The following is a 12213-nucleotide window of genomic DNA, read 5'->3' as shown; positions in this document are numbered from 1 at the left end:
CTAGCGGTATGCTAATACCGGCTTACTTCTGATTGTCGCGGGTTCGATTCCTCGCACGGCACACATTTTGTATTCATGAGTATGATTGTTTGTATCAGTCTGGGTGTTTTCTATGTATAATATGTAGGTATGTACGTATTTGTATCAGTTGTCTATTGCCCATAACACAAGCTTCAGTTAGCTTAACTTGGGTCTAGATGGCGCTGTGTGAATTGTCCTGAGATTATTATTATTATTATTAATTGGTATGTATAGTTATATATTCAGGCGTCTATAGGCTACGGTAACCGTTTACCATCAGCACATATACCTGATTGCAACTATGGTAGTATAAAAAAATAAACGGCCGTCAACTTGTATTGTATTCCATAAAAAAGTCCCTGTCAAGACATAACTTCTACTGAATGTTCACGGCACTATGATATTAAAAATAATTTACTTATAATTGTGTTACATATTACCATATTTTATAGTCTGTTTTTTAATTCCGGAGACTAAATTGACAGGTGTAAATGTCAAATTTTCAAATAATGTTGCCACCTACAGCGGGGTAGTGGTGTACCTGCGATACCGATTTGTTAAATCGGAAACTTTTATTTTAACATAGTAGTTTTGAAGCTGTAAATGACGTTTCCACAATAGAATTTTAAAATTTACGTACATATACTAGTGTTTCCATTACTGTTGTCGTATTATACAGCATACAAGTTTATTTTTGTGGTTTCCGTACAAATATTAATTTTTACAGTATTAAGCTACAAACCAACATTTTTTTTTCAAACAGCGAAATATTTCAAGTAGAAGTTTGGTAAATAATATTTGACACTATAAAAAGGTCATTTGTTCTATGAAAAAGGCAGTTAGTCTTTATTTTAGTGAAAAATAAAAAAAAACTATTTTGATACAACAATCATATATTTATTAATACCTATACTTTATTAATTTTGTGTTAATGCGTTTTAAATAAACACCCATACATTATTTCTAAATAACCTATAAAATGGGTAATTAATATTAATTTCCGATAGTGCCACAACCCTATTTAAAAAATGCAAAACCCTGGCAACATCGGATATGTCAAATTTCTCTCCGGAATTAAAAAACAGACTATGCATTGGAATGATTTTAAAATATTTTACTTTATGGAGTTAATTTCGCTTCTGTCAAGGATGCAGTTACTAGTTGTTGATATCGGGTTTCCATTGGGTTTTGTTGTAATAAAGCATTAAAAAATAAACAATAGTTTTTTTTTTAATGGGGATTCTGGTTGGAGAGCAAGGAGTTGGAGGTAAAAGGTTTTAATTCATATTTAAATCGGTTTTAAGTTTGGAATTTATTACTTTTGTGGTTTACTGAATAATCAGGCATGACTTTTTATGTAGTGGTATGATTTTATTGATTCTTATGATTGTAATTATACATGAATATACAAGTATTACGCTAGGAACGGCCCTGGCTTCGTATGCATTATTTGTAGGCATACTTTTTTTATAAATGTAGACTCATTTCACTGACATATATGTGTACGAGTATTATACTAGAAACTGCCCTGGCTTCGTATGAGTGCTTTTTTAATATATTAAAGGCCCTTTTCACTGTCCGCCGACATCCTAATTTCTAAGTATGTCCACATCTGATAAAAATCTAACATTTCCTCATTATACTCGTGATATGATTTCAGATAAAGTTTAAATCATTGCGTCCTATCACGTTATATTTAAAAATTCCTAGTGTATCTCATAGCGCCATCTATCCCAAGTAGAACTTGTGTTAATGTGTACTAAACCACGGATAGATGTACTTAGACAGATTTTTTTTGTAAATACATACATAATATACATAGAAAAACCACAACACAATACATAGGAAAAAAACAATAAAAAAAATCATGTCAAATATTCATGAAAACAAATGTTCGTATCGTGGAATCAAACCTTCGACCATCGGAAGTAAGGCGGTGTGTGCCGCCGCGCCGGGGCGAATATCAGGAATACAAATTACAAAGCAAGTTGCGACGTAGACGATTTTGTACATAGAGTCAGTTAAATATCGACCTAATAATGAAATATTTTTAGGTCGGTATTAGTAAGGCGGTGTGTGCCGCCGCGCCGGGGCGAATATCAGGAATACAAATTACAAAGCAAGTTGCGACGTAGACGATTTTGTACATAGAGTCAGTTAAATATCGACCTAATAATGAAATATTTTTAGGTCGGTATTTGACTGGCAACGAACCCTGTACGATGTCCACGATTTTGTACATAGAGTCAGTCAAATATCGACCTAGTAATTACATATTATTAGGTCGGTATTTGACTGGTAACAAACCCCGTACAGTGCCCACGATTATGTGACAATTTTGTACATAGAGTCCGTCAAATATCGACTTAGTAAATAGATATTATTAAGTCGGTATTTGACTGGCAACAAACCCCGTACGGTACCCATGATTTTGTGACGATTTTGTACATAGTCAGTCAAATATCAACCTAGTAGCTATATATTACTAGGTCGGTATTTGACTGGCAACGAACCCCGTACGGTAGCCAGTATGTAGTACATAGAGTCAGTCGAATATCGACATAATAATTACATTTTTAGGTCGGTATTTGACTGGCAATAAAACCCGTATGGTACCCACGATTTTGTACAGACAGTCAGTCAAATACCAACCTAGTAATTAGACATTACTAGGTCGATATTTGACTGACCCACGTTTCCAAAAAAACGTTCAGGATGGAGATACGGATGCAGGCAATCTCGTATAGATTACATAATAGGAAAATATATGTTATGTGTTAAATATCAATTAAGTTATTGGGCGGAACTTAACACTCGGAATTCGGCCCTTGGCCCACTTACCTTAATGACTTACACTTATCACGCTATTCGACCTTGATAGCGCAGTGGTAATAAATGTTGCCTACTTTCCGGTACCCGGGTTCGACACCCGTTCCAAACAATTTGAGAATGGTAATTTGTTAATCCACTAATCTGGTTAGTGAAGTTCTAAATTCTATTTTATTATTTAAATATTATTGCGACTGTAAATTAAGATGTAAGCTACCCTATCTTTCTAGTTGGATCATATTGCACACAATGTGCAAATCAAATTTGCAATCGGTTCAGTAGTTTAGGAGTCTATCGCGGACACACAACGTGACACATAATTTTTATATATAAAGACTAGCTATATAATATCACGAGATTTTTTTATCTATACATATAAATAAAATTGGAGTGTCTGTTTGTAATATTGCAATAACCGCTTTTTAGTACATACATATGAATATAAACACGGTATATACATCAAAATAACATTTTTTATAATTTTTGTCTGTCTGTTTGTTCCGGCTAATTTCCGAAATGACTGGACCGATTTTAACGGGACTTTTTTTTGGCAGGTATCTGATATAATACGGAGTAACTTAGGTTACTTTTATTTTAGGAAAAACATTTTTGGTGTATGTACCGTATTTATATTCATATGCATGTAGTAAAAAACGGTTATTTCAATATTACAAACAGACACGCCAATTTTATTTATATGTATATAGATATCTGTCTACTAAATATGCGATGTTTAAAAACTATATACATATTCTAATCATTTCTAATGAATATTGATATGTACTTCATTTAAAATTTTAAAGAAAGCTACTATATATTATAATTATGTTTCGTCAGTGTTGCCAGTGACCTTTGAATATTTTTTTTATTTATCTAAAAAGCCAATAACTATATTTGCATAGCATTTAATATTACTTCGTAAGATTTTTTTTGCATTAATGAAAAACGTTGGTTTTATAAGATTCTTTATTGGTTCATATGAGGCTATAAAAAAAGTAATTCAATTGAGTTTCTTGCCAGTTCTTCTCGATTGGATCTATATACCGAACTGGACGGTAGGGAAAAAAAATATAATGTAAAAACTTGACGTTCATAAGCGGCTAAAATGTCCTACATGAATTAATGATTTTTGAATTTGAATTTGTATTTGAATTTGATGTTAGGGAAAAAAATATAATATAAAAAATTTCATGTTCACAAGTAGCTAAAATGTGTTACATGAATAAATGATTTTTGAATTTGAATTTGAATTTCAATATAAGGATGGCAATATTCAAGGGGCATGGAGATGAAGATTTGAATTATCACGACATAATATAAAACAAAGTCGCTGTCGCTACCTGTCCGTCCCTATGTTTAAATCTTTAAAACTACGCAATGGATTTTGCAGCGGTTTTTTTAAATAGATAAAGTCATTCTAGAGGATGGTTTATATGTATAATACATGTATATCCGTGTGTGTGTATGTGTATTTAAATATAGGACACATGGACTAGACAGACTGACGAGATTCGCTAGTTGCAAGAAGAGATCTTATCAAGGCCCACACTATTCAAGGCTTTATATAAATTTATTTCAAACATGTGAAGAAATTGTGAATGTGTTTAATTTTTTTTTATAGTACAGGGGACAAACGTGCATGCGGCTCACCTGATGGTAAGTGATTACCGCCGCCCATGAGCACCCGCAACACCAGGGGAATTGCAAGTACGTTGTAGGCCTTATAAAAAGGAATAAGATCTTGAAGGTTTCAATATCGTATCCGTTCGGAAATACCAGTGCTGGAAGGTGATTCCACAATGTGGTTGTGTGTGGCAAAAAGTTCGTTAGAATATTTGAATTTAAAAATGAATCTGTATTATTGTAAACATGTACATTTATTTGAAAAGAATGCAAGTTGTGTTTCTTGTCAGTTCTTCTCATCTCGACATCATTCCGAACTGACGGTAGATTTGACATATCATAAGAGTCTGTAATAGACCTACATGAAGGCAGATATTATGAATTTGAACAGAGAAATATCACGCAAAACTATTCTTACTGACATATCTTGGACATTACAACAAACAGACACTTCATTATATTTATATGTATAGATTTTTAAGTACTTCGTTATTACTTCAAATTTTGTTTTAATAATTATAAACATATATTATATTTTGAACTGTGACGTCTCAGAGTTTAAAACTCCTCCCACAACATCTTCCTCAATCTTCTCCTTAAACTGTGACGTAATTTATGATGTCTTACAAATCAGAACTGGTTCCGGTAATTGTAATTAGAGAAAATGATGATGATGAATTTTGATGAATGAATTTGATATTTTTTTGTTGAAGAGAGCAGAGGTGCTCTGTGCTATTAATAATACAATAATTATTGTGTGCATTATTTATATTATTAACCGGGTCTTAATACGAACTAATTTTATATGAAATAAAGGTATTTACCTCCCTCTCTCTCTCGAGAGAGGTAAACACTTTATTTGTCGTTAAATAATGTATATTAAACACTTTAAAAATAACTATTACATTATTGTGTGGAATTTAATAAGTTAACATGATATAACATTTATAACCAACAGCGGCAAAAAGTCTGCTCTTAAAATTAAAATACACAATACAGAACCCTGGACCACAGATTCGTGAAGTAGTCGCGATAAACCACCGTCCAATAGAGGCGGTGGTATTATAAACGACTTGTAATTATATATGTATTTGTAAGGAATTTAACGAAGAAATCAACCTCGACAAAATGGTTAACTGCTGGCCGCTTGCTGAGTGGTTTAAAGAGAAGCGAAATGCGATTTATTTTTATTAATTTTGTTGTCCGTTTGCGCTTGGTCTTATCTATAGATACGATAACTGATTGTTGTAAGGCTTTTAACCGCTTGTTTCAAATTAATTATTAATTTTAACCGCATTTAAGAATGTTAAGTTTTTGAAGATCAAAAAGGATTGACCACAAACAGAAGACAAATTGACTTTATAAAATAGGCTTAAGTAGATACTCTATTTTAATGTACATGTATGAAAAATATTATAAAATCTCAGAGGATGTAGATGTTTTATTCGTTTTAGTAGATATTTTGCGTTTATTTTGAGTATTCCACTTTTTTTATTTTAAATATTTCAAAAATTCGTACGTGATTGCGCGACTGGCTTCGCGCTTTCTCTCTATAATGTTAGACTGACCGGCCAATTTTGATAGATTTTACTGTATAATATAATAAGAATAATTATACATTCGGTATAACATAATACAGAGTGAAAAATAGAGAAGAACTTAAAAACTAATATCGCGCTATGAGCTAAAAGGGCTGTACTCAGCTGGTGCCGCAGCGTGTCACTGCAACGCTGATTTTAGTTGGATCGATACTCGAAAAAAAAACTAGCATTCTTGATATTTTTTTAAATTAAATATATAAAATGTCAGAAGGCGCCGCCAATGTTCGAATAAAGAAAATAGGTACAGCTACGCTACAGCTCCTAACTTGGACTTGGACAAACGGATAATGTTGCAATTGCGAATAAAAATTGCATACTATAACTGCGCATTATCAAATATGCAATTGAATGTTTGCACATTTGTGTCAGTGGGTTGTATTGTTTTTTAACTGAGTTCAAACAGGCGGAGACTTATAATTATTTGTTTTTTAATTTCAGGCGGGATCTTCCGGACCTACTTGAACAGAATGTAATAAATTTTATTTTATTCTGTTTCACCGAATCAACATCATCATTATCGTTTCAGCCCGGAAGACGTCCACTGCTAAAAAAAGGCTTCACCCAAAAATCTCCTGCGCTGCTCGCATCCAATGATTTCCAGCGATCTTGATCAGATCGTCGGTCTACCTTGTCGAAGGTTTCACGCTGCGTTTTTCGATCCACGGTCGTCACTCAAGGACTTTACGTCCTAACGGCCATCTGTCCTACGAGTTATGTGCCCTGCCTATTGCCACTTCAGTTTCGCAATTCTTGCACCGAATACCACGGGTATAAATTTGCTGGCTCGTTGAATTATATACTCTAAGTGTACTTACCATGGTTTATTTTGCCTTGTTGTGATATCAGCATGTTGAGAGGTATCTGCTTGTCTCTGGACAGGCGGGGCAGGCCGAATAGCCGGTTGCTGGCCGACTGGCCCACCGCCAAGTATTGTCTGTGCCCCATTGTCATCTCTGAAGGGTACTCTTGTCTACATCCGTTTTAAGGTTGTTGTATCTGTGGACAAGAAATAGGTTTTGTAATACACTAAAATAGGGAAAGAGGGGAGTGAGTAATGTGGACTGTTGACCCCAATACTAGTAATTTACCATGTCAGGTTGATCTCCATGCGGTTCTCTTTGGGAACTTTGAATTAGGGCACAATAGATCTATTCAGGTAGCAGTGTTACAGATTTCTCCACCTGACAATAGCCCAAACCTTCCAATAAAAAAAAATAAAACAAACATTGTTAAAATTGAACAAATCGTCGAATTGCGACAGTGTCATCAAATACCGACCCTGAGGTTGCTTAGGCCTACAATTACTGTGTTTAATCGCCAAATATTTGCTATTAGCTGATTTGGTGTTCGCATAATGTGTTTCAAGATTCACTGATATGTTTTATTATTGGAGATACATCATACTCGTACATACATATATGTTTGTGTTGGATTGTATGATGGAATATAGCACCTAGCAACAATCCCATGATTTTATAGTAAAAATCTTAAATATCTATAGAGAGGTAGAAAGGTATCTAAAGAGTCCCCTGCATGGGGTTTCTTATGCCACTATGGTGGCATTCAAGCATACGGCCCATCTGATGGTAAACGTTTATCATAGTCTATAGACGACTAAAACATTCCTAATGTTTTTAAGAAACTTTAAGATACTCTTCTTGAACAACCTCATGATGTAACCTCGTGAGAAAACCTCGGCAGGTAGTTCCTTCTACTATGTAAGTGTACGCGGGAGGAAGCTCCTCCGAAACCACACTGTCCGAGACTACGTAGGTTCCAGCGTGTGAAGATGAGTTCCCTAACGATGGTGAGCGGTGCAATGGTAAAAGGTAGCCGTGGGCATCATATCGACCAATTCTTCAGAACACAGTTGTATATTTGACGGCCTCGGTGGTCCAGCGGTTAGCACACCGCTTTATTTCCGATGGTCGCGGGTTCGATTTCTCGCATGGTGCATACATTTGTATTCATGAGTATGATTGTTTGTATAGGTCTGGGTGTTTTCTATGTATACTATGTATGTATTTACAAAAAAAACTTATGTATCAGTTGCCTAGTCCCCATAACACAAGCTCTACTTACCGTGGGACTAAATAGCATTGGCATAGCTAATAATTGTCCAGGGTTATTTATTATTATTACTAGCTACTCGCCCGGCTTCGCACGAATTCCGAATAAAAATCCGTTACGTAGTTTTAAAAATTTAAGCATACATAGGGACGGACAGACAGCGAGAACGACTTTGTGTTATACTATGTAATGATTTATTATATTCGGTATAACACTCAAAGCGATGCGAAGTCTCGCCTCAAACTAAATGGTCCAATATCACCAGAGAGATCGGGATCATGGACAATTCTCATAGCACGTCTCTGAACCGAGTCAAAATGACCGAGCTGGTATCCAGGTGCTTCTGCCCAAAGACGAGAGCAGTACTCCGTATGCGGGTGAACTTGTGATGAATATAGAAGGTAGTTATTGAAATAAACTTAAATTTAGAAACTTTTGAATAGTCATACTTTTTTTAACCTACAACTGATTCGGTAAGCTGCCTCATCACAAGAAGAACTAGAAAGAAACCTGCGTGTCGCTCTTTTAAATAATTATTGTAACTTTACATTTTTTGTATAGTAGTTTATATTATATTCATAATTGTCAACTTATGAATATGGTAGTTTGTATTCATATGTTGACAATTATGAATACAAACTACCAACTAGCAGTAATTAGACTCTGAATATAGCTTTGCTTTTTTATACAACAAATAGGAGTGTTTAATTTCAATTTGAACTCTTAACAATTTGTTTGCAAACGTTATTATAGCTATGAACTACTCAGATTAGCACATTGGCGTGAACAATTTTTTTCTATTCGAGTTTGGACAAATATCTATCATAATTGTAATAAGACGATAATAACCATAGACTATTCATCAGGACACAGCGCCATCCAGTACCAAGCTATACAGAACTTTCATTATAAGTATATACTTAAATAATTTATTTTGTAAATATTATTATTAGAATAAAAATAACTCTTATTTTGGATAACTTAAGTATTTTATCTATAACCCCACACTAGGTCACGCTTGTATCGTGGAAGTTAAAGTAAATTAAACATAGACTGGATAGAAACTACCAAAACGGATACAAACAAATATATTTATGAACATAACATTCTGCGTCGCGCGAGGAATCGAATCCGCGACAGGGATGTAAAGCGATCTGATAAAACTGTCTCATATGTAAGATATATTTTTTATTACCATACCTTGCAGTTCAGCTAACTATTTCAGTTAGAACTTTCAGAAAGAACTGGCAAGAAACGTAGTAGAAAGTATATTTTTTATTTTATAATTTTACAAATTAATAAAAGAAACACCATAAATTATTAAGATAAGTGTATTCACACAATTAAAATACGATGTATTCTTCAAGTGTTCCTTCTATATCTATTCAGAGAACCATATTCTTCTCTAATTAACACCATACTCCCCATAAATAACATCACACATCATACCATCACATCACATATCATCATATCATCACATAAATCACAGTTAGTTTACAGAGTAATAAGCTTTATTCAATACGATTTTTAATAATAATAAACGTGAAAGTTTGTTAGTATGGATAGAAGTTTGTAACTATACCACGCAAAAACTACTGAACGGATTACGATGAAACTTTACAGTAATATAGATTATACATCAAAATAACACATAGGTAATAATTTAAAAAGATATTATGTGAATTGGGCGAAATATAATGTTAAATGTCAAGTAAGTGTGATGCAGGGAAAATTGCGCGGGTCAGCTAGTTTGTAAGTACAAAATATATATTAAAAGGCGAATGAATTCTAGTGTTAATAGAGAATAATGTCGGCTGCAAATTACTTAGAGTGAATGTACACTTCCGTTTGCTAATGGATTTTCTAATTTACTGTATTCTTTGTAGCTTAATCGTTGACGAATTTTGGGACATGTCGCAACATAAAATAGAAATAATCTTTCTTCAAATAAACTCAATATAAGCACTTTTGAATAGTCATATTTTTTATTCTACCACTCATTCGGAACTCAGACTCATTACAAGAAGAATGAGCAAAAACTTGTGTTGGTAACACACAAGTTTTTGCTCATTCTTCTTTTTTGAATAGATTTTTAATATAAATAATTACACAGTAATAGGTAAATGAACTTAATACAAGCACTTGTGAATAGTCATATTTTTTATTCTACCAGTCATTCGGAACTCAGACTCATCACAAGAAGAATGAGCATGAAACTTATGTGTTGCTGTTTTGAATATGTTTTTTTAAACAAATAATTACACAGTAACAAGTAAGAGGCATGCGATAATCAACATAGAAATCGCTACGCGCTCATTCTTAGTGCAATCAGATAATATTGTCAGTCAATGAATTTTAAGTTTTTTCTACAAAAAAACATCATTATCGTTTACAAACTTCAATTTCATGGTGCAAGAGAAACTATGACGTCACGTTTATGTCACATGACAGTGACCACTGTTTAATGATCTACAAGTACAAGGTGCTGTATAAGGCCTTGAATACCTTGCCCAAGGTCCAATCTGACTGGTAAATGTATAAGTATATAAATTTCCGGTTAGTAAAGATGTTGCATTATATTAATTATAATAATAATAATAATATTAACACAGAACAATTGTATAGAGCCGTCTAGTACCAAGCTAAGCAGAGTTTGTGTTATAGGTACTAGACATCTGATAGTAATACCATAGATAATATAATATTACATAGTAATACTTAAATATTTTTAGAATAGAATAGAATAGAAAGTCATTTATTCAAATAAACTTACATTGAAGCACTTTTGAATGTTCAGCACATTGTTTTTTAATCTACCGCTCATTCGGAATTGTCTCATCACAAGAAGAACGAGCAAGAAACTTGCGTGTTGCTCTTTTGAATAATTTTATTGTTACTTTACATTTTTAAGTTGAAGTGTGTGAATACAAACTACCAATTATCACTAATTCAATCAAATACTCTAATAATATCTGTGTTATTTAATAATACTTAAATTACACAATCATACTCATTAATACATGTTTGTATCATGCGAGGAAACGAACCCGCGACCACTGAAGTAAGGCTGTGCGTTAAACCGCTATACCATTGACCGTCATAAATTTTACCATTCAATTATTATACTTGTTCGGCCTTAGATGAGACTGCGGTATTCTATGAGAATAGAATAGAGTAGAAATAATCTTTACTCAAATAAACTTAATATAAGCACTTTTCAATAGTCACATTTTTTTTTTATTTTACCACTCACATCACAAGAAAAATGAGCAAGAAACTTGTGTGTTGCTCTTTTATAGAAGAAAAATAAGGGTAAAAATACAGGTATGCAACCGTATTTCTCCTTATCTAATTACATGTCCACAAGTACTTCGTTCGATCAAAGAAGAACTGTTCAAGAAGAACAATATATTCTCTCTCACTCTTTTCAAATAGCATTGTACATCACTATAATAAAACATAATTAATAAAACTTAGATTTAGGAAGAGTATAGTGACTGATGGTGACATGTTATGTATGGCGTAAGCTATTAAATTTCATTAAATAAATATAATTAAAGCTGTAGATGTAACAATCGTGAAGTGTTTGAGCTATAAAATTATGTTTACATCTTTTTTTTTTAGAATAGTAGTAGTACATCGATTATACAAGAATAGTTACGGTAAATAACAGCAGGAAGTTCATACCTACATAAGTAATTCGAAATAAAGCGAATAAGACTGAAGACGTGAAAGTATCAAAGATAACTGTACAGTTTTGTTGCTTAACTGTTAAGTTTAACCGATTTTTTAACTATTCGGTGCATGACGGCGACTTTTGTTATCGTAATATAATTTAGACTATATAATTTATATGTGGGTTGAGTTTGAGGGTGTTTCGTAATTATTATATAATTTACTTGGTGTTACATATAACTTAGTCTTCACAAAGTACCATCCTATATTTAACCCTATTGTAGGTGCAGGTGAGTGTAGAGTTATCGGCAAGAAGTTGCTTAAAAATACTCTATGACAGTCCCAAAAATAATCAGTTTGTTCAAAATCTACCCTGTATCATCGTAAGCACAGA

At 33.2% G+C, this 12213-nt stretch overlaps 1 protein-coding gene across 1 annotated transcript in view; it reads right to left on the bottom strand.

Moving 5' to 3' along the window:
* LOC131842292 (scavenger receptor class B member 1) overlaps positions 1-12213 on the bottom strand; it is a 136751-nt gene that overhangs the window by 60458 nt on the left and 64080 nt on the right. Inside the window, exon 2 of the mRNA XM_059190832.1 lies at positions 6890-7070. Coding sequence (XP_059046815.1) covers positions 6890-7025 — 136 coding nt within the window. The 5' untranslated portion in view covers positions 7026-7070. The remainder of the gene's footprint in view (positions 1-6889; positions 7071-12213) is intronic.

The sequence above is a fragment of the Achroia grisella genome, unplaced genomic scaffold (assembly GCF_030625045.1).
Source record: "Achroia grisella isolate CSIRO2021 unplaced genomic scaffold, CSIRO_AGI_Agris_v1 utg2156, whole genome shotgun sequence".
In the NCBI taxonomy this organism is placed as follows: Eukaryota; Metazoa; Arthropoda; class Insecta; order Lepidoptera; family Pyralidae; genus Achroia; species Achroia grisella.
The sequence above is the reverse complement of the archived record's forward strand: the minus strand, read 5'-3'. Positions and strand labels throughout refer to the sequence as shown.